At 40.6% G+C, this 23,675-nt stretch overlaps 2 protein-coding genes across 7 annotated transcripts in view; one reads left to right on the top strand and one right to left on the bottom strand.

Moving 5' to 3' along the window:
• The window catches only part of CHMP5 (charged multivesicular body protein 5), a 45,813-nt gene extending 38,940 nt beyond the window's left edge, over nt 1-6,873 (bottom strand). Inside the window, exon 1 of the mRNA XM_072597035.1 lies at nt 6,806-6,873. The gene's annotated coding sequence lies outside the window, so the exon portion shown is untranslated. The remainder of the gene's footprint in view (nt 1-6,805) is intronic.
• BAG1 (BAG cochaperone 1) overlaps nt 1-23,675 on the top strand; it is a 46,445-nt gene that overhangs the window by 11,258 nt on the left and 11,512 nt on the right. The window contains exons 1-5 of one of the 6 annotated variants that reach the window (XM_072597030.1): nt 4,163-5,295; nt 9,866-9,948; nt 14,007-14,120; nt 22,430-22,537; nt 23,306-23,434. In XM_072597030.1, the coding sequence (XP_072453131.1) occupies nt 9,883-9,948; nt 14,007-14,120; nt 22,430-22,537; nt 23,306-23,434 (417 nt within the window). In that variant the 5' untranslated portion in view covers nt 4,163-5,295; nt 9,866-9,882. Of the gene's footprint in view, nt 1-4,162; nt 5,296-7,318; nt 7,390-8,138; nt 9,350-9,865; nt 9,949-14,006; nt 14,121-22,429; nt 22,538-23,305; nt 23,435-23,675 lie in introns of those variants that run through there. The other 5 variants (XM_072597032.1, XM_072597031.1, XM_072597028.1 and 2 more) reach the window with 5 other exon arrangements.

A 23,675-nucleotide genomic window follows, 5' to 3' on the forward strand; every position in this document is an offset into this window, starting at 1 on the left:
CCTTCTCCCCTTGAAATCCCAATGGAAAGGAAATTCTTCCACCCAAGTTATAGAAAGAGTACGCTATAGTCATTTAATCTACGACAGGGAGATCTATTCTTGGTGATTCCTATTGGAATTTAGCTTTTTTTCCCTATGAAAACAATCTTAAAAAGGGGTGCAAGGCTCTTTCTTACAGAGAAAATGAGTCTTACGTGGGACAGAATTGTTGTCTTCAAGTATGTAGAAGATGGATAAAAGAGTTGTCCTTCTTATCATCCAGGGCAGATCTATCTATTAGCAGTGGGCAGGCAGATCTAATCTGGATTTCAAGAAATATCTTCCTCCCTATTAGAGGTGTTCAAAAGTGTAATGGGCTACCAGACGTATAGTCCTTTACTGGTTATCTTCAAGCAAAGTGGATGACTACTTGTGCAGATTGAAGGGGTTCATTTTTAGGTCTAGAGGGCCTTTAATATCCCTTCCAGTTCCAAGATTTTGTATTAATTACAAAGAATTAATTATTTAGTAAAAATTATTATATTAGATAATATATGACAATATAGAATGAAATGTTATTCAAATAATTAATTTCAAAAACTGTACTTAATGTATGGTTTTGCAGACTGGCGTAGAGACCTAAATACCATTTATAATACTGTTTCTATGAGAAAATTCACTCTGAGTTCGCAGGAGACCCACTTAAAAAATATATGAGATACTATCTCTTTGTAAGTTAGAAAGCTGTGTGCATATGTAATGTAGACTATGTTATTTTCCCCAAAAGTGACAACTCATTTTATCCCCAAATGTCTAGTATGGATGGTATTTATAGGCAAAAGTCAGATAAATCATGTGAAAATGCCCTTCAGATTACCAACATTCATAATAAATTCATCCACTCAAATATATTTAGTATATTTGTGCCTTTGTGGAGCTCACCTCTACACATTAGTTTGACTTCCAGAGTTCTCTCAGAGAACATGATTTACTGCAGTGACAAGTGTGAATTTGAAAAGGGTTGCAAAGTAGTTTTTCTTATTGAATCTCAACTTTTGATGCCTTGTGGTAGACCACTTTACAGTTTAAAATGAATTTTAATTGACATTCATGCTGACGGTTTGCTTTTCCTATCTTGTAGCATGGTTTTTTGAAGTTTTTCAAGCTGCACAGAAATTTTTAGATTTCTTGTTTTGGAAGGTCTAGCTGACCACATCTTTAGGGTTGAGTGACAGTAAGGTCCAGTTGACACTAGATTATAATCTGAAAGGAGGTCAGTATTCTAGAAACATTTACTTAGCCCCTACTTTGTGCCAGACTATCTGTTAAACCCTGGGGATATAAATAAAAAGACCATCCCTGCCCCCAGGGTACTTACCAGCTTAATGGGGGAAGACAGTACACAGAAGGAAGCTGAAAGGTTTGGTATAGGGCCTTGATGTTTGTGAAAGCAAAATCAAGCTGAGCAGCTGGTAGGAAATGAAGAGAGGAAGGAAGTGAAGTGTGGGCCATAGTAGGTGCTTTTAGGCAGCACTTTTTAAATTAGGTCTTGATCCACAGTTTGTGTTTGTCTTTTGTTCTCGAAGAGGACCATGACGTCAAGATGATGACATGACTTGCCGCTGACTTTGATCTGAGTGAGGGAGGGCTGTGCAGGGTCACCAACCTCATCTTCTTCTCCTGAGCCATCTGAGTCCAGTGGTCCGATAGTCATCAAGATGGCTGGAGATGGCCCAGGATGCAATGTGAGACTGTGGCCCTTTCAGGCTAAGGTCTTATCACATTCTCACTTTTAGTGAGCTACACCCATTCAGTGAATAGGCTTCTTTAAGCTACTCAAGATCCACAGTTTAAGAAGTGCTGAAGGGGTCATGAGTGGAAAAAGTTTAAGAAACCCTGCTTTTAGGTATCTTAAAAACTGTCAGAAAGAAGAGATGTTAAATGTATTATTAGAAAAGGAAAACATAGGAATTATAGGGAAGCATATTTTGCCAAGAATTGGAGCTGTCTGAAAATGGACAGGCCTGCCAGTAGTTAGGTAGTGAGTTCCTTTCTACTGTAAGTGTTCAAGCAGACACTGGACTTGCTGGGGGAATATTGTGAAGGAGATTCATACAGCAACTAAGGACTGAACAAGTTGATCTTCTAAATATGGGATTTTATGAATCTGGAAAAGTAGGTAGGAAGCTGTGATTGTAGGTTGTAGAGGAGTTTGAATATAAAACTAAGGCATCTGGATTTGATCGTCAGCAGCCACTGAAGTCTTTGTTTTGTTTTCTTTGCTAGCATGGGCATGATATGAGGAAGGTAACGTTTTATATCACTGAAACTGCCTATTCATCTGTCTGCTTTCATATTCATAAGAAATGGAATTTCTTATGGCTCCTTTAACTGAAGGCTGTTTGTTATTGCTTCAGAGCTGCTAGAGGCTCCCCAGACATGCATAATTATATTGGACCTAGTTCCCTACAGTCCTTTTTGGAGCCTGAGTTAAGTTTAGATCTAGAATAACAAACCCAATGCAGTTACATCCTCACATTCTTAAAGGGGTATGTGCCTACAGTCTACAATGGTCAGGACTGTCCCTTTCAAAGGGAAAACAGGGTATAATTAGAAAAATCAACCCACTGTTCTGCATGGGGTCACTTATTCAATATTTTTTTACTGCTCCTTGGGACAAATTCCGTATTCAGATGTCACTCAGAGCTACTGTGTAAGTACTCAATGAGTCAGTATACTGAGAATTCCCCTAACCCCATGTTATTGTGTGTATGTATTACATTTTATTTAGCACTCCTCCACATTAATTCCAGCAAGTGTTAAAATCTACATGTGGAACCAAGATCAAAGTAAGATCATAAACCATTTTTACACTGATATTTCCAGTAATTGACTCTAGGTGACTTTGGGATTCTTTAGGAGTAAGAAGCCCCCTCATCCAGCTTAAAAAGTCATTAAGATATGGTTTGTACACAAGAGACCTTAAGGATTCCAAAAGAAAACCATTCCTCTTAATCTATTAAGGTTTAATGTAGTAAAATTTATATTACAAATAATTTCCTAAGCTTTTAATAAACTTTTCAATACAATTAGGTGATGATCTAGATGATTAACAATACAAAAGCTTTAGGTCCCAGAAAGATCTAGGCATATTTCATGCTTTTGCATTTGACCTTTTCCCTTGGGAACTTTCACTGGGAACCCTGATGGTTACAAAGTAAACTGAGATCTGAGAATGTATTCCAAGAGAACTTGAAGACTTAAATGACCAAACCCTGCCTCACAAGGTCTCCCAGGAGGTACCAACCACCTCCTGATTCTCAGCCAATCTTGGTGTCACATCCTGCAACACCCTAACAACCAGAAGAGAGAAGAAAGGACTGGCACAAACTGAGGGACCCATCCTCATGGATATCGACATTACTGGCTTCTGAGTTACAGTATGAATCTATCCAATACACATGAGGAGACCTCTCCGATTGAAACTGCTCTCTAATAAGCTGTAGTATCATGTCTATACGTATCATTTGTGCAGCTACTAGGGAAGGCTTGTTCAGGAAGGCTGAGACTCCAAGTATCTAGGGCTTCAGGACCTCTATGCAGACTTCTAGGGCCTTGATCTGAGCATTGAGGCCTTCCTAGCATTATCTTTTGAGAGAACATGAAAGGCCCTTCTTACACCTTTTTCAAACATCCCTCCAAAAGGATTGGATAGGGACCATGGGAAGGCCACGACTGGGAACTTTACTGAGGAGCCTTGGGCAACAAGAGTTTTCAGACCAAGGTAGGATGATTTATATCTTCTGGGACCAGGTGTCAGTGTGACTGCTGGCCAAATCTGAGTTTTCAAGCCAGCGTAAATGGTAGAATAATGTTCAGGGGGTACATTAGTGCTACTTTCGGCAGCAGTTGGAATGAGGGTTCCTTAAGCTAAAGAGGTTTAAAAAGAAGCAAGAGGCTTTATCAGTTTCTCCTGCCTTTTTTAATTCCTTTATTGGCAGCAAATGCCACATTAGTGATTATATGGTAATCTAAGCATCCACATAATTGAGAGGAGAAAATGAAATCCACCTCTTGCTTAAAACTGAAATATCCAAAGGAGATTGATTAAAGAGTATTCTTTATAGTCAGATGGATGTTTGAGTGGGGCGCTGCATGTCTCTGAATCATTGTCTAGATTGGGGTTTGGGAGTAGATTGAGGTATGATAGTTCCTTAGATTGCTGTGGTGTAACAGTTCTAAAAACAGCTTCTCAGCTTTCCCTTTTTGTCTAGGAAGACTCCAGTTTCACGAGGAAGCCAGTATCACTGCAGAGAACATGAAGGGGAGCAAAATGCAAGAAAACTGGAAAGCTAAGAAGGGGCTTTGATGAAAGCTCCTTCTTTCATTATGAAAAGTCTTAAAAACCAAAGAGAAGATTGAGGTGCCATTGGAGTTTATTAAACAGAGAAGCAATATGGTCAGTTTTGTGCTTAAGAAATATCAATTTAACAACTAAATAGAAGATGGAATGGGGAGAAACTTGAGTCAGGGAGACTACCAAAAAGGCTATTGTAATAATATAGGGGTGAAGTGATGAGGACATGCACCACGGTGGTAGAAGTATCAGAAGAGAGAAGAGAGCCATATCAAGAGATGTTGCAAAGGCATAAAGGACAGGATTTGCAAATTATTAGATATGGGGGTGGTGGTGAGAGACAGTGAATAACGGAGGATGACACTTAGGTTGTGAGCCTGAGTGACTGAGAGTGTGGTGGTACCCTGGACAGAAATAGGGAAATTCTGAAAAGAAGAAGGTTTTGGAAAAAAGTTATGCCTATCAGACATCCATTTTAAGACATCTAAAAGGCAGTTGGAGATGGGAGACTGAAGGGCCTTAGGGCTAGGTAAGAAAATCTGAGAGTCGTCTGCATAGAGATCACAATTAAAAGCATGGGTGCTCATGAGACGATCAGGTGAGGTATAGTATGTGGGAGAAGAGAAGAGGGCCCATGACCGAGCCCTGTTGGATTCTTGTGGTTGTGGCATGAGTAAGAGTCCCAGAAGATGGGCAGGCATGGATAGGTTATGTTCTGCATTGTTGAAGCCAGCACAAACATTGATGAGATCATAGATCTGTGAGAGTAGTTGAATATTTTGTGTAGAGTTTAAATTTAGGTGAGTTTAAGTTTGAATGCCTAGATATCCACATGGAGACCTAATTAACCATCACTTGGAAGAGAGGAAAAAGAATTTAGAAAAAGATAAGACAAGTAGTGTCAAATGCTACTGAGAAATCAAGGATAAAGATCGCAAAAAAGCCATTGAATCTTGAAGGTAGGAGGTTGCTGATGACTGAGGAAAATTTTACCTGTGTAGTAAAGACAGAAGTAAATTATAGGAAAAAATGCTATGAGGAGGTAATAGAGGTAGTACATATTGATAACCTCACTTTTTCTCCAACACACCAGATTCTTATATTGATGCTTTGAAAATTTTCTTCATTTTTTTGACTTTCTTTTACAAAAGCTTAAAAAAACTTTCTACATACTCTTCCCCCAAACTCCCACCTTTAAGAAGTTCTGTCAATACAGACAATAAACTGATCAAGAGATGAGAACTTCACATTTGGGCAGATTTCTTCTATCCCATTCATGGATAGGCAGCTCTAAGCTGGGAAAGAAATTTATTCTTCCTTGAGCAGGACTCATCTGCCTTTTTGCAAATAGACATGCCTATTTACCAATGGATATGTCTTCAGAAACAGACCATAGCATGTTGCTCTTCAGTTCTGAAGTTGGGACTGAGGATTAATCTAATTTTTGATTCTTTTATTAACTGCGTACTTCAGCAAACATGATTCCATGCATATATATATTCATATACTCTTGTGTATATGAATGTATAACACATTTATCTACAAGTTTGTATATGTATATATGAATACACATTTATCTACATGTATGTATACATATAGGAATACAGTAGCATACAATACATTTAGTTTCATGAATCTACATGTATATGGATATCATGCTGTATTTGTGTATTATTCATAAAGATGCATGCATATATAGCAATGTGGTGTATATCATATATTTGTTATATGTACATATTTATATATGCAAATACACACACAATTGTCCAGCCCTGTAATTTCAAGGGTCCAAAGAGCTTCTGAGGAGGACCTTCCTCTCCCAGTTTTTGTTGAGTCATTTCAGTTGTGACTGACTCTTCATGACCCCATTTGGGGTTTTCTTGGCAAAGATACTGGAGTGGTTTGCCATTTCCTTCTCCAGCTCATTTTATGACTAGGAAATGAAGGCAAATAGGGTTAAGTGAGTTGCCCAGAGTCATACAGCTAGTCTGAAGCTGGATTTGAACTCAGGAAAATGAGCCACCTAGTTGCCTCTTCCTCTCCCTGTACAGCTCTATATCTGCTCTGAAACTTACATAGAGTAGACAAACAAACACATATTAGCTATGTGACCTTGTACAAGTCATGTAATTTCTTTGAGCTTGTTTTACCAGTTGTAAAATGAAGGGTATGGATTAAATGAACTAGGAAGTCTCTTTCAAACTCTAAAATTCTGTAAATCCTATGATTTAGTTGCTACTTCTGACTGTGCAAACCACAGGCCAGACAGTATAACTCTCTGTCCTGGTTCCATTACCCTGGTCCTCTAATGAGATAGCCTCATTGTCAATGACTCCTAGTTCATACTTACTTGGATCAGAGACCCCCAAGGTCTGCCTTATATTTGCCTAGAATTATTTACAAGACTAAGTTTACCATATTGTTCAAAAATTGAAGATGAATTGATCCTCCATCTTGAAATAAACCTACCCTTGGTCGTTCTCTTTCTGCACCTGACAGACTTCCCAAATAAGAAAGGTTATAAAGGCGGGCGGGAGTTGTGCTGTCATTCACCTTTACCATCTCAGGCCACTTAAACCAGTTATCTCCGAGGCATGAAGCAGGGGAGGACCAGGCTGGTGGCAGCTAATCAAGCCAACACCCTGGTGGACAGTCTGGAGCTTCACGTAGCCCAGCACGGTCAGAGCATAAGGCCTTGGACAGCTCCACGGTGAGACAAGTCGGGAAGGGGCCAGATCTCGTCGCTGCCGCCTCGCCTCCCTGGTTTTATCCTTCGTCACCGCATGGAGAGGGCTGCCCTGAGTGGTCTCTGAGGCCCTCACAGTGCACACATTCTATGATTTCATGAATTGTGACATAGCTTGGAGACCTGGGTGCTCAAGTTCCCGGGGCAATCCCCATACGGCAAGAGGGAATTGGAGAGGATACCCTCTTCTGGAGTTGGTATGGTGTGGTCTTGAAGGGGTGGCCTTCTGGTTTCTGTTTGGGTCCTGACTTGTGCGCTCACTGAGGAGGGGAACCTCCCAGTGTGGAAATTTCCTTCATTAACAAAGGTCAACAACTGATTTGTAATTTATGGGCTTCGAGAGTTGCCTTGGGGCACTGAGAGGTTAAGTGACTTGTCCGTGGTCTGGTAGCCCTTATATGTCAGATTGAAACTCGCCTTCTTGACTCCCAGGCTCTAAGTCCATACTGCCTCTACTCAGTTCTTACTGCCAGTTTTCTAGTCAGGCCCTATTGCTGATGTTTTCAAATGAAGAATATTATCTCTAAGTGGAGATGGGTCCCCAAAGCCGTTCTGGGGTGTGGTCAGCAAAACCTTAAATTTGGGCTTCAAATCTCTATCAAATGCTTTGGGTTGAAAGGAAAGATCTGGAGACAATGCTTAAATAGTAGGGAATACAAGTTTTTGCCATAGCTGGTGTGACAGATTGGATGTGTGTCTGGTGTATTGCTGGGGGTTGTAGAAATATTAGAATGTCATTAGGATAAAAAGAGAACCCATTTGTTCAGGAATCACTGGAACATTCCGTTCATAAAATGTTGGAAGACTGAGGTGACATCCTGGTGTCAAGCACAGCCAGTTACTGGGTTTTGAACCTCGCCAGTCAGGAAGTTAGGGGTTGTCGCTCAACACCTGCTAGCCATATTGATTAGTCCTTGCATTTCAAGGCTTCACTAGCCTGACTGAGGAGGTAGAATCAAGTATGGCCTATATTTCATTGTCCTTGAAAAAGGCGTACTGAGAATGGCAGCTTTTGGTAGTCCCTGGATATTCTATAATGGACTTTCCCCAACTTTTAATAAAACCTTTCAAAGGCAGCATTTTGTCATTGATTGGGTATTGTTCCTGAGTCAGGAAGACCAGAGTTAAAATCCTGCCTCAGACGCTTACTAGTATAACCATGGGGAAGCCACTTAACCACTCAGCCTCTGTTTCCTCATGTGTAAAATGGGGATAAGTCACTTACACCAAAGGACTGTTGTCGGGATAAAATGAGATAATGTGTGTAAGATGCTTTTCAAACCTTAAAGCATGATGTCAAATATTATTATTATAAAGAGCTGTCTTCTGTGATGAGGTCTCACCCTTGAGAGTGTTTTTGTCTGAGGGATGGAGAGCAGTTCCTGCTGTAGAATAAACATATTCACATGATTATAGATTTAGAGCCACAAGGGACCTTGGAAATCATCTAGTTCAACCCCTTTATTTTGCAGGTGAGGAAACTCAGACCTGGAGACAAGAACTTACTTGCCTGAGAAAAACAATGTCAATAAATATTGGTTAAACACTTGCTATGTGCCAGGTGCTGTGCCAAATGCTGGAGATACAAAAAGAGGCAAAAGACAGAGCTTGCCCTCAAAGAGCTCATCATCTAATGGGAATTTGTACAAACAAGCTAAATACAGGTTAAATAGGAAATAAGGAAGGCACTAGGATTAAGCAGGTTAGAACCTTTTCTTCCTGAAGAAGGTGGGATTTCATCTGGTACTTAAAAGAAGCCAGGGAAGCCAGTAGGCTGAGAGGAGCATTCCAGGTATGGTAGAAAGCCAGAGAAAATGCTGGGAACTGAAAGAGGGAGCTGCTTTTTCATAGAACAGCCAGGAGGCCAGTGTCATTGGATCAAAGAGTATGTGGTGGGGTGTAAGGTGTAAGAAGACTGGAAAGGTAGCAAAGAGGCTAGGAAGTAACACAGGTAATTCAGGAGAATCAGGATCTAAACCTTGGCAAGTGAGATAGACTTGCTGCAAGAGCACTTACCCTACCTTAGTCATGGAAGGAGATGACATATAGGACAAAGGAGGGAGATAATTATTACCGGTGAATGTAAATTGACTGTTGCCTTTGGGTGGATTTGACAGAAAAAAACTGACCTCTGTAAACTTTCATTAAGCAGAGATGGACCCGGCTACAATTGTGTAGGTGACACAGGGCATTTCCTTCCACATGTTCTTTGTATCCTGTTTGTATATTGTGCCACTGGGAAGGCCGATGGAGAAGAGACAGTGGTGGTGTGTCTTTTTCATTATATCCTAAGTATCTTGTGGACTTTGGTTGCGATAAAGCCTGATATTCCCTTTGGAGTCTCAACCAGTGACTCCATATTCACCCAAATATGTTTAGGATAATGTAAATTAGGATAACATAACGTATATTCAGATATAGCCTAGGCTGCATATATTGAAGAATAAGCTGAGACTCAGTTCTATCCCTTTAGAGAGAGCCCTAGATGTAAGGTCTGAGTTCAAACCCTCTATGCCCTCCCACAGCTTCTCTGTATAGTTGGGTTTCTTTGTGAACTTGACCCAAATGGCCCCCTCCTCACACACTTCTCAGCTGTTTATCAGTGCCCATGGTAACTATCCTCTACGTTTCTATCCAGTCCTAAGATTCTACAACTCTAACTTTAGTTCCAGGACTGTCATTCTGTTATCATCTGAAAGTTTTTCTTCCTGTAGATTGATAAAATTCCTAAAACCGGTCTTTAAATTTTATTTGCCAAAGGAATAATTTTATTTTCCTTTCAGGAAAGTCTCTAAAAGAAATGGAACAGCCTTTGTCAGCACTTGGAGTGAAAAATGGTTGCAGAGTGATGTTGATAGGGAAAAAGGTAGGTTTACTTTTCTTAAGAGTCTCTTATAATTGAATAATTAAGCTCTGTTGACATATTTTTGTTTGAAAGGTAAATCTAGATCATTGTGATTCTCTCCTTTCATAGTTAAAATAGTTTCTCTAAAAACACATATTATCCATAAGGAACTCTTTAAGAAGGAGCCCTCTCTCCCAATACCACTTATGCTGTCAGTATGGGTCCCCAGAGAGTACCTTCTAGTTTTCCCCTCAACCTCTAGGGGTAACTCTGAGGGGTTGTGGGTGGGTTTGTTTTGTTTTTTTTTTTAGTACTATAACTCATTTGCTTCTAGTAGTGTCCTCCCCCCATGATTATCAGTTGACATCAGTCAGCCAAATTTCATTAGTTTTTGGAAAGGGATAGTTTACTAAGGTGGTATAGTAAGGGAAGGTGATATAAAATACTGCTTTCTCTCACCTGCCCCCCAAAAATCTGTGATACATTTTCCCATCAGTGCATAGAGAGAACAGGGGAAAATGGAGCTCACACTTAAAGTACATGTGGCGAAGTAGGTGACTTACTTATAGTGTTTCTGGAAATCCTCTTGCTGAAGTCTTAAGATGGTCTTAAGAATGATATAGCTTCCTACTAGTATCCTTGTAGAGTCCTAAACCTGTCTTTCCTCAGTATGTCTAGTTTCTTCTAGGATCCTGCTGTAGACACTGCCACCAGTCAGTCACTGCCATTCTTGGGATGCTCCTAGGACTCTGATGAGAAGTCCAAATCTTCCAACCCTCCAAAGTTCACAAGGTCATTCTCCAGTCCACGTGGGAGGGGAGGAGGCTTTATTCTTCTTTCTCCATCTTCTCCCCAGCCCCCAACAATTGATTCTCTCTTAGGGGCTTTTCTAGAACTCTCTTCTAGATTCTAAATTGTCTTACTGTTTTATAGAAGACCTACAGGAATTACATTTATTTAATGCCCTTACTGGATTGATTGAGTGAAATGTTCTCACCTAATAAAGTTTTCAAGGCTAGAGTAGTTTTGTGGAGTGGAACTAAATTTGTTATTTACTTTTACTGGGCGATGGTGATCGACAAATTGACTCAGTTCACCTTCTAGCCTTATTTGAAGTTTCCAGATATCATCTGAGATTCTCGCAACTACTCCATGTGGAGTTTAGGCTACAACCATATGGAGTTTTGGGGCTTAGCTGATTAAATATCCAGTATGATGTTGCTAGAACAAGAATTTAGGGCTTTTTTCACCAAATTAAGCTGTATGCTTTAAGGTTTGCTAAGCGATTTCCGTCATTACAACCCTGTTAGGTTGTTAAAGGTTGTTAGACTGGTACCAGAATTTTTTATCCTTTTTGTGAATGACAGTGTGCTGATTGTATCAAGCCCAGAAACATCACATATCCTATTCAATGAGATCCCTGATCACTCAGAATAATTTAGGCTACCCATCCACCAGGAAGAACTAAGTGAATGAAGAATGTCTGTTGTCCAAGACTATAAATATATGGTTGAAGGAACAGTCCATTCAGTTGAGCTGTATGAGACAGATTCTCAGAACTGGTTCATCAGTATGAAATGCAGATGGATGATGAAACTGTGCCTAGAATTAACTAGGATAAGAGAAGGCTGAATTGTTTTTGAAATGCAGTACATTTAATGGCCTAATGAAATCCCAGGTCCTGGTCCCTATCCCCTTTAATGATCCCTAAGCCCATCTTTTAAAATTCAGTATTCTTTGAATAATGCTCTATGGGTGTGAATCATGGAAAAATATAGTATCGGAAGAATTAAACTTATGTTATACCTGAAGGACAATGGAATTGCACATAGTAGGTGTGCATCACATTACTAATGGAGAATTGAGCTAGAGAATCAGTGTATCTTAGAGATATGTATGACTGTGAAAGAAAGCAGATAGATTGGTAGTTGGAAGTGGCCTCTGTGCTCCTTTGATATGTCAAAAGATCTGGAGGAAGACTCCCAGGAGGAGTGGGCCCCCTGTGGAAGACATGGTCAAGAGTCACACAAGTTGAAAATACTTGGATGTGTTTCTGTCTGTACCACTGGGGAGAATGCCAGGGTTAATAAGATCACAGGTTAACATATGCAGATTTTATAGAAGAGAAAATTGAAGCTCACAGTGCTTTAGTGACATGCCCTAAATCATACACTACTTAAGTGTCAGAGCTGGGATTCAATTCAGGACTCTTGGGTCTCTGAGCATAGTGCTCTGTCTCTGTGCACCCTGATATGCAAATTTGGAGGAGGCCTTTGAAGCAGTCCTCTGTCACCAGAGCTTCTACTGAGATCTGAGCATTGGGACATGATCAAAATGTTGGGAGTAGAAAATGATTTTAGCTCTAGTGCATACAATGGCTTTGTTGTTGTTGTCGTTGGGTCATTTCTGTCATGTCTGACTTTTTGTGACCCATTTGGGGTTTTCTTGGCAGAGATACAGAAGTGGTTTGCCCTTTCCTTCTCCAGCTCATTTTACAGATAAGCAACTGAGGCAAGCAGGGTTAAGTGACTTGCCCACATAGCTAGTAAGTATCTGAGGCCAGATTTTGAACTCGGGAACATGAGTCTTCCTGATTTTAAGCCCAGTGCTGTATCCACTGTGCCACCCAGTTGCCCTAGAGGGAGTCTAGATGCTAGCAAAAATGAGGTTATAGTAGTCTAATTGTAAAGTTACCTTATTCTAGAATGAATTTGAACAGCTTTACAAAGAAGGAAGCTTAGTGGAGAGAGGGTGGCCTGGGAAGTAGGAAGATTCCTAGGAGTTTAAGTCCTCCCCCTGAATACACCTACTATCTGTGTGGCCAAGTCATGTAACTTTTCAGTATCTCAAAGCAACTGTCTGAGACTCCCCTAGTTCTAGGTAAAAGTATGAAGTCTGCATGGTTGGGTTTTCACACCAGGTATTCCCCATACAGATGAAACCACAAAGCAAAGGATAACAGAGAAGGCTTTGGCTACTGTTATGGGACAGAGTCGAAGATACAGACACATCCAAGACTTTTTAGGTACAAGGCATAGTGATGTGTGTTGGTAAAGACAAAGAGATGTGCTGTATCTCAGAGTAGAGATAATGGGACATCTCATTGAAAATTTCCTGAAGAAAGAGGATGGTTTCCTATTGGATGAAGATGGAGAAGCAGAGTAGGGAGATTTGGTAATTATCTGCTTAGAAATGTTAGGAGAATTCCCCTCCGCTTGATTAAAAAAATATCTCTGGAGTATTCTCCCTTATTATTTCTTCTTCCACCCCAGCCCCTGGCATCTGTATCTGTTGACATCCTACCCATGTAATTTTCTGTGAAGTCATCTGTGATCACCCACCTAGAAGTGATCTCTTCATTTGATTTTATGTAGCTTTCAGTCTTTGCTACGCACTTTTCATGTTCTGGTTTGTATTTACGTCTCTCTATGTGTTGTTTCCTTCTATTGAAGTGGCACTTTGTCTTATTTCATCTCTCTATCTTTTTCAGTGCTGTACACACAGAAATGATAAAGGAATGATTATACGCACAAATCCATTTGCCTACAAATTGTCCATTTCTGCCAGTAGTAGCTTTCTATTGACAAACAACTCCAGATTCTGACGACTACTCAGGTCTGATCCGACATGGGATACCTGCTGGAGATGTGCTCCAGGCTTTAGTGGAAGAAAGGTTAAATCAGGCTTGTACAACCTGTGGCCTGCAGGGGCCGCTTGCTGCATGCCTGAGGATTTCCTCTACATACAAAGGATGTTTTCCTCCACATTTTTCACAGGCCACCCAGAATCCTTTTTGGCATGTCACAAGCGGCCCATGGGTCACACAGTTGGTGCAGACCTGGATTAAACCATTTTCCTAAAGTTTCCCTGACCTCCTCTCTAGATCAAAATCTTTTCACATATGGAATTCCAAATGTCACATTTTTCATCAGTCACACTTGTTTTTTCCAAAGTGGCCACAGAATGGAGCCTCCTCCCTCTAGAAAGTTAATGGTTTAGACCAGGCTCACTTGGAATTGTTCCTTCAATGAACTATGCCGTCCTTGACAATTCCTTTATTTTCCTTGAACATTTTTTAGAACAGTCCAGAGGAAGAGGCTGAATTAAAGAAGTTAAGAGACCTGGAGAAGTCGGTGGAAAAGATTGCTGGTCAACTAGCAGGAGTTAATGAAGAACTGGCTGGTATCCAGAAGGTAAATCTCTCATTAGTTTTCTTAGAACTTTCTTAATAAAATTTTTTTTATCTTTGTTGTTTTTGCAGCCAGCATTCAGTTGTACTCCGTGGCATGATCTGATATGTGAAATACAAAGACCAGTTTCATTTTAGGCGAGCTATGTGTATGCATTTAACGCATCAGACATGTCTATTTGAAGTTTCTCAGTCTTGACAAAAAGAATCGCAAAGAATCCTCTCAATATCCATACTGTGAATTTCCTTAGAACTTTTTTTTGCCAGTTAACCAACCCTTTAAATATATTTATATATAAACATAAATTTATATATAAATTCATAACGTCCTTTGCACAATTCTTCATTAGTAACGTGTTGGAGCCTTCTCTCACCCACCATGTGCTTTCACCATTGCCCTTTGGAACTATAATATGACATTTTATAGACAGATGGAAAGATCTATAGATTGCACTTCATCAACTTATAGATCTACATCTATATTTATGGATCTGTGTATCTAGGTTTAACTCTTTAGATCTATAGATTAATCCATCTATCTACAAATAAAATGTTATGTTGTGCCTGAGGGGTACTTCTATCTGTCTGTCTTTACGTATCAATCAATAAGCTTATGTTAAGTGCCTGCTATGTGCCAGGCACTGTGCTAAGCACTGGGAATATAGGCAAAAAGTTCCTGCTCTCAGGGTGCTTACAGTCTAACAGGGGAGAGACATCACAAAAACAAAGTATGTACAAACCAGATACATACAGGACAAAGTGGAGAAAATATATGTGTGCATATATACATATGTGCTTGTGTGCGTATATGCATATATACAGGCATGCACTTTTATGCTTCAAAAAGAGACAGCATGTCATAGTAGAGGGCTAGACTTGGACTTGGGAAGATTAAGTCTAGATACTTGCTAGCTATGTGATTATGGGCAAGTCACTTAACCTCTCTTAACTTCAGACAACCCTCTAAGACTTAGAGGCAAGATTGCCATTGGCATCAGTGCAAGGAATTCCTGCCTCCAGACATCCCAGATCCTTGATTTACTGATGTACTAATCATTATGTTGTCAAGTCTTTTTTGTTAGCAAATCAAATTTCATTGGGGGGAGGCGAAAGGGGGGGGAGAGAGAGAGGAGAGAGAAGAGAAAGAGAGAGAAATGAGAAAGAAGAGAGAGATGAGAAAGGAGAGAGAGAGAGAGAGAGAGAGAGAGAGACAGAGAGAGACAGAGAGAGCAACACCTTTATGGTTAGATTGTATAAGTTATTTTTTACATTGTTTGAGTTCTTTTTCAAAAATTAGTTGCAGCCTCATTGACATGTTTTAGACAAAGTGCCTCATGAAATAATCAGTCAGATTTAGCAAACCAACCACAGAATTCTGTGCTGTCCAACTCTTATTGTTTGGGTGCCTAGAGTCTACCATGATCAAAGCTTAATTACTGAAGAATTCCAGTAGTTAAGAGTTATTTTGCTCTGTATTCTGATTGGTCTGGGCTGTCATTCAGTCATGTCCTACTCTTTGTGACCCCATGGTCACATGGTCACACTTTATAGCTTTTTCTTGGGATCCAAGGGAAACAGTTAATAATAACTCATATTTATATAGGGTTTTATAGTTATAAAGCATCTCATATCTTCCTCACATTAACTCCATGAGACAGTGCAGAGATTGTTGTCTCCATTTGCCAGAAAACTGAGAGTTAGGATTGGATAGGCTTAACTTGCCCAAAGTTACACAGCCAGTAAATAAGGGAAGATGGAACTTGAACCCAAATCTTCTGATTTCAAATTTGGTGTTTATATCAGTGTTGTTTCTTATTATGTTAAATGATGGTGTTTTTGTCTCTCCAACCCCCTGATTGTTCGTTATTAATGGAGTTTAAGTAGTCTTTAACCTAAAAAAAGCAGCTTCTTTTCTGAACATGGCACACCCTCAAAGCTTTTACTAATATTGGAGTTTGGGGAACATTTCTTTTATAGAGGACACATGGAATGGGAGTGTCACTCTCTGAGAGGCTTAATGTGGTTGACAGAGGATTCTGGTAGAGGTCATCTCAGGGTACTGAGGTAGAGGCACTGTGAGGGCAGGGAACCTTGAGTGGAGGGACACATATTTCAGAGGGATGGAAACGTGGGAGCAGGGGGATCAGTTTGTGGAGTTGCTCAGACATGCGCAATGGTGGGTAAAGCATTCTCTGTGGGGACTTCAGTGGGGTTTTTCTTTTCCAGGTCTCTCCCCACCTCCCCTCGCCAGAAGGAGGAATCCCAAAGGTAGACTTTGATGGTTGTAGAACAAAAAGCATTAGGTCTTATGGAACCTCTTGGAACAAACCTTTAAACCCCCATTTTTTTCTTGCCCAGCATCCTCAAGGGAGGGAATCTCAGGATGATAAAATTTGCCCCATCATTTACCTTGATACTTACCCATGAGCGCCTCATTTCCATGCTGTATTTCTACCAGTGCTTTGGTTATCCTTATTCTGCCACAGCTCTCAGAGCTAGAGATCCAGCCCTAGTTACTTTCCCAAATTCCAGTCCTGCCTCTCTAGCTGTCGCCTGAACAAGTAAACATAGAAGTCCTGTAGGAACCTCAAACTGAATAAGTCCCAAACAGAACTCATTATCTTTACCCCAAACCAAATTTCTCCTTATTAGGATAGTATCATCCTTCCAGCCACCCAGGCTTGAAACCTCAGAATTGTTCTGGCTTTCCTACTCCTAACCCCCTTGATATCCCAACGGTGGCCAAGTCTTGTTGATTATCCTACTCCAGTATCTTCTGACACCATCCCCTTTTCTCTACTCACATGGCCACCCCTCCCCCACCTTACCCCAGTTCAGAGACCCATTGGCTCTTTACTATTGCCATCCCAACTTCCAGTCTCTCCCTTCCCTAACCATCCTTGACGTAGCTGTCAAAATAATCTTCTTAAAGTACAAGGCTGGCCTTGTCACTCTCCTGCTCTGGAACCTTCAGTGGCTCCCTATTTCCTCCAAGATAAAATACAGGTTTCTTAGCTTGGCATTTCATACTCTTCATAATCTGGCTCCTTAATTACTCATTCTTTCTTTCCCCCTTATCTTCCACTATATAAGATGTTCCTCAAACTTGGTATTCTATCACCTCCTTGCCTTTCTTTGCATTGGCTATTCCACAACCTTGGAATGCACTTCTTCTCTATTCTCTGCCTCTTAGAATACCTAGTTTTTTTCAAGCCTTAGCTCATGGACCATTTCCTGCCAGAAGTCTTTTCTGATCCCCTTGATTGTTTGAGTTCCCTTCCAACTCTGAAATTCTGGTATTCTGTGAAAATCTGTCAGACTTTTATTAAGACATAATGAGGGCTGTGGAAAGGGGAAATAAGACCCAGAAAAAGGTAATTAGAGCTGAGGGTGGTTATTTAAATAATCATATCATGTTAGATTAGGAGACATCTAGGTGGCACTATGGATAGAGCACTGGACCTGGAGTCAGGAAGACCTGAGTTCAAATTCAGCCTCTGACACTCACTAGCTGTGTGATCCTGGACAAGTTACTTAACCTCTGTTTGCTTTAATCCAACAAAGAAGGACATGAGCAAACCACTCTATTATCTTTCAAGAAAACCCTATGGACAGTAGGATCTGCTGGCTCACAAAGAGTCAAACATGACTGGACAGCAACACTTAGGGATCTTTAAGTCCAATTTCTCATTTTGTAGGTCAGGAAGCAGAGGTATAGAGAAGTAAAGGTCTACATTTAGAATGTAGGAGAAGAAAAGGCGGGCTCAGAGAGGTAAGAGCATAGTGTCGTAGAAACCAAAGAAAAGAAATGTTCAAGAAAAAGTTTGGTCAGTAGTGTCATAAGTTGTAGGGAGATCAAGAAGGATAAGGAATGAGAAAAAGCTCATTGAAACAAGGAAGTCTCTGGTGATCTTAGGTTGTGTCAGACTTTTGGGTAGGGATAGACACTATTTTGAAGAAATTTTCTGAAGAATGAGTGGGTAGGTGGTAAAGAAAGGGAGTCAGGGAGTATAGACTACACTTTCTGAGAAGTTTTCCCATAAGAGTTAGGCATTAATGTTAGGTTGTTAGATTGGGAAAATAGAAGGATTTAGGCAAAGATACTTTTAGGGAGAGGAAAATGAGCCAGTGAAGGAGAGATTGAAGATAGAAGAGAGAGGAAAGAAACGATCAGACCAAAGCTTGTGTTCTTGGACTTTAGTTTCCATTAGGCAAAGGAGGAGCAGGAGGAGTGAAAGGAGGAGTAGAAATATTGATGACTCTGTATCTCATCCTACAAGGCTCTTATGGTTGAAAGAAGGCAAGTGGAGGTGAGGAAACTGCCCTTCTTTTATCTCCAATTCTTCTCCAAATCAGATTAATCATTGCCAATCATTAAAACAAAATTTACCTTCACATAGGGCTTTATCATTTATAAAATACTTTCATACAGTATCTTATTAGGTTCTCACAACAAGCATATGTGGTGAGGGAGTCATATGGTATCAAGTCAATGAGATTTATTCTTGAGTCCTAGCTTGGCCACTACCTAGCTGTATGACATATATTACCTTTCTCAGTGTTTTTTTTTTTTAAAAAATGAAGGGGATGATGAAACGTATCTCCCTCTTTTCAACAGAGGAAGAGAATTCTTAGGGTGGAATGTTGTCTACATCATTAGATTTGGTCACTGTATTGTGTATTTTTGCTGAACTGTCTTTCATCGTTACAAGGGAGGGTTCAGTTTTAAGGGAGATTGAGGAGTATTATCCAAAAGATAGACTTAAGGAAAATTAAAATCCCAAGGGATCAAGTAGGCAGGTAGGCAGGCAGGCCAATAAAACCTGGCAGGGTGGCTGGCTACTTTGGAAGTCTGCACTCATAGATGAGATGGAGGCTTCCTTGAGCTTAGTTATCTCTTCCACGTCACAACTTTCCCCGTTGTGGTTTTAATATATAATGGGTCAGCATAAAAACTTAAATAGGAAATTTTGTGAAATTTTGCAGAAGCCATAGACCATACGTGAAGGCCAGTAGAAGGAAGACAGAAAAAGTTTAGAAACTCAGAAATGCACAAAATATATGTATAGTATTGCATAATATCAATACATTTTCTCTTTTAATACTGTAAGCATACACACTTCTTCTCTGGTACAAAGAGAGGGCCAAAAAATTTTGTGCAGATTTTCCAGATCACAGGAACCCTCTAACCCCATTCGATGTGAAAGGGATAACTACTCTATGTGTGTCCTTGGTGGGGGAGTGTAAGTCTAGCAGCCTTTGGCGCCACCTAGAATTCAAAGGCTCGCATTGCAGAGTATCCTGTATTTGACAGAATCAGAGTATCTTAAATTGGAAAAGAGGCAATTTAATTCAAACATTTGCCCATCGTGGTGCCTCCCGTTCCAGCATTTTAGGCAGATGGTCCTTTCACCTCTGCTTGAGTGCATGCAGTAATAGGGAGCTCACTATCTCATAAGGCAGATCACTTCATTTTCAAACAGCCCTAATTCACAGAAGGACTTTGGAAGGGTCTTTGAAGGTTGAAGTTGTCAGGAAATTCTTCCTTATATTGAAAAAAAATATTCTTCCCTATACCTTGTATGTATTTGCCCTAGCTTTGCCTTCTTGAGACACCTAGAATAAGCCCTTTTCCATCTGCTAAACCTTCACATATTTATAAACAGATATGATGAGTACCCTAAGTTTTCTTTCCTTCAGGCTAAAACATCCCCCAATTAGTCTAGCGTGCTCCAGGGAAAGGAGGATGAGTCTAGCATCAGAGGATCTAGGTTTATAACCTGTATCTGTCTATGTGATCTTAGGCAAGTAACTTAACCTGTGTAGGTCTCGTTTTCTGTTTTTGTAAAGCTAGTCTAAGCACCTGCTATATATTCGGCACTCTGCCAAATGCTGGGGATACAAAAAGAGGCAAAAGATAGTCCTTGTCTCAAAGAGTTCACAATCTAATGGAGGAAAGAACATGTAAACAAATATGTACAAACAAGCTTTGTACAGCATCGTAAGAAATGATTAACAGAGGCAGGTACTAGAATTAAGGGAGATTGGGAAAGGTTTCCTATGGGGATTTTAGTTGAGATTTAAGGCAACCAGGGAAACTAGGAGGCAGAATGGAGGAGGGAGAGCCTTCTAGTCATGGGAAATGGCCAGAGAGAATTCGGGGAGCTGAGAGATGTGTTGTTTGTGAAACAGCCAGGAGACCAGGGTTACTAGATGGAGTTACTACTTGGCAGAGAGTAAGGTGTAAGAAGACTAGAAAGGTGTGGGGGGGGGGCTAGGTTATAAAAGGCTTTGAATACTAAAAGAATATTTTGTATTTGATCCTAGAGGTGATAGGGAGCCCCTCGAGTGGGGTGGGGCATGGGGATGGTGTTAAGAAGGAACGTGGATGGGCAGCAGGCTAGGAAAAGCACTTTAGTAACTGAATGGAGGATGGATGGGAACAGGGGGAGCCTTGAGCCACTAGACTATTGTAATAGCCCAGACTTGAGAGGAGGGCTTCTACCAAGGTGGTGGCAATGTTGGAGGAGGGAAGGGGGCATATTCCAGAGATGTTGCCAAGATAAAATTGAAAGGCGTTGGCAACAGATTGGATATGGGAGATGAGAAAGATGCTGAGCAATCCAGGATGACTCCTAGGTTATGAGTCTGAGGGACTGGGAGGATGGTACTGCCCTTTACAGAAATAGGGAAAGTGGGAGGGAGGGATGGTTTAGTGGGAAAGAGATTAAGTTCTGCTTTAGACATATTGAGTGTAAGATGTCTACGGGCTGTCCAGTTTGAGATATCTCACAGGCAGTCGGAGAAGCAAGATGGGGGTTCCACAGAGAGGTCTGGGCATTGCTTCAGTGTACTTTCTACTACACTGAGCTACTCTGATAATTCCTGTAAAAAACTGAATGTTATTAGATAGACAGACAGAGAGACAGACAGACAGACAGACAGACAGACAGACAGACAGACAGATAGATAGATAGATAGATAGATAGATAGATAGATAGATAGATAGATTAAAAAGAAAAAGCACTTATTAAGCCCTTATTATGTGCTAAGTCCTGTGCTAAGCTTTGGGGATACAACACTAGCAAGTTAAGATAGTCCCACACCCAAAGAGGTTGCAGTTTAATGGAGGAAGACTACAGAAAGAGGTATCAAAGGAAGAGGGGGCAGAAGTGGGTAAGAAGGGGAAAGAATTATGTTCCAGGGGAAGGAATTATGTGTCAGGGGAGACATAGGCCCCAGAAAAAGATCATCCATTAGAGCCAAGGGGCCTAGAGGCAAGATCCATATGACCTGTGAGGAGGAGGTGGAGATGTTGGTCCAAGTAATAGTAACAGCTATCATTTATATAATGTTTTAAGATTTGTGAAGGACTTTGTATCTTATCTCATTTGGTTCTTATCCCCATTTTTTACAGATGAATAAACTGAGGCTGAGAACAGTCAAGGTACTTGCCCAGGGTCGTGCAGCTAATAAGTATCTGAGATAGGATTTAAGCTCGGGTCTTCTTGACTCCAAGTCCAGCTTTCTAGCCCCTGTACCACCTCGCTGCCTTGGTAGAGAAAACATGGTGGGTGGGGAGCAGGCCTGGACACTGTCATTTCTACGACTGAATCAGATGTGACTGATTTGCTCACTCAGTGATGGTGTCCGTTCAGCACATGTCACTGAAATGAACACTAATTTTAATACCTGATGTTTACATAATATACTTGCTTCATAATAATAAGATCTTATAAAGTGCTTAACATGTTATCTCTTATGATCCTTAAAACTATTGAGTGAGGTAGTTATTACCTGTAATTATTATTATATAATTATCTATATAGTTATTATTATCCCCTTCTTATGGATAAGAAAACTGAGACTCAGAGTGTACACGTAGCTAATACGTATCAGAGGGAGGATTTCACTCCTGGGTCTTTCTAACCTCTGGTGTAGCACTCTTATCTACTGGACCAATGTCATCACGGAAATCCCAGAGTCACCCTGACAAATCAGATGTCAGCCTCTGTGCTTCCTGGATGTTCCGACCTACAGACCAGTAGCTTCACTGTTTGAAACTTGGAGGCTTCTGAGATGCAAAGGATTATGCCCATTTCTCAGCCTTTCGTGCCTTGGGGCCGGCTCCATGCTAGGTTCACTGATCCTGGTGTGAAGAGGTCCTGGAGTCAGATGAAGGCTGCACAGTTTTCAGTGACTCTTCTCAGGTCCAGCTGTTACCTGCTTTCACTTGCCACTGTAACTTGTCCAGCTACTGTATATTTAAAACAGTCATGCAAATCCCTAGGAATAACATATTTCTCCATGCAGGGTTTTCTAGCCAAGGACTTGCGAGCTGAAGCTCTCAGCAAACTTGACAAGAGAGTAAAAGGAACTGTTGAGCAGTTTATGAAGATCTTGGAACAGATTGATTCATTAGTGAGTAAATAGTTACATAAGCAGAGTAAATATTTCTTAGAGACGTATTTTTGACTTGTGTCTTCCAGTAATACTTGAATAATGCCTATATTTGTATATGAGACAACACATGAGATGTTTCTAGGCTTATAGAAGAAAAAATGTGAGTTGTGTCTAGACACAAACAATACAAAGGAAAACACCTTCCCCCCCCCCCTCATTATTATTTATGGAAAGGGCTAAGGTCCCTTAAAGCTCTAAAATTCTAATTTTTTTCCTGTCTTGTTCTTTCCCTGGACATAGGACCATAAACCCATAATGAATGCCTCCAGATATAAATAGCAAGGCTACAGAGCCTTAAGGAATTTTGCTGCCCACCTCATCTCAGTCCTCTTGCCCCTCATTCCCTACCCCAGGTCTGTATCCCTACCCTCCACTATTGGTATGAATCAGATAGTTATTGTGCAGACCTGAAACTACACTTGCTGCAAACATTTGCAGACAATAGAGAAGTTCAAATTAAAGGGCTAGAGAAGGGTGTGTGTGGGTTTTGGGTTTTTTTTTTTTGAGTCCCTCAAAAAATTATATTCAAAATCAGGAGCTTTCAAAAAGATGAGTCTGCACTTGACGATGGCTGTTGTCCCATCAACTGCCTTTCACATTGGATTAAGTTATAATCTGGCTTTTACGTAAAACTCCTCCTGCTCACCGACTCCCAGAATGCCTGTAAGTCTTCCCGTGCCCCAAGGTTCAGGTTCCCATACCTTGCTCCCTTCTCTGCCTTTGTAGACTTACAATAACTACCAGGCCCCTCTTGCTGAGCAGGACTTCCAGTCCTCGACTCCCTCCTGTCCAACTCTCTTCCGTTGCTGCCTATGTCCCAAAGTGACAGAAACCGTTTCACCTGGATACCCACCGGTAGGTATCCTTTCTGTCATTAGAAAAGTGGACTTCCTCATTGTTCTAGAGAGTACTCATTCTGGGAAAGTCAGCTCTGGTGGTAGCTTTTAGAGAAGACGTTCTCTTCAATAATATTTCAAGATATCTACTAGATCTTTCTTCCTTATGCTCATAAAGTACCGTTATTTGGATCTGGTCTCTTGCTGAGAATCTCAGTTCAGTCTTGGAGTTAAATGATGAGTATCCTATACTTGATCTC

This window comes from Notamacropus eugenii, chromosome 3 (assembly GCF_028372415.1).
Source record: "Notamacropus eugenii isolate mMacEug1 chromosome 3, mMacEug1.pri_v2, whole genome shotgun sequence".
NCBI classification, from domain to species: domain Eukaryota; kingdom Metazoa; phylum Chordata; class Mammalia; order Diprotodontia; family Macropodidae; genus Notamacropus; species Notamacropus eugenii.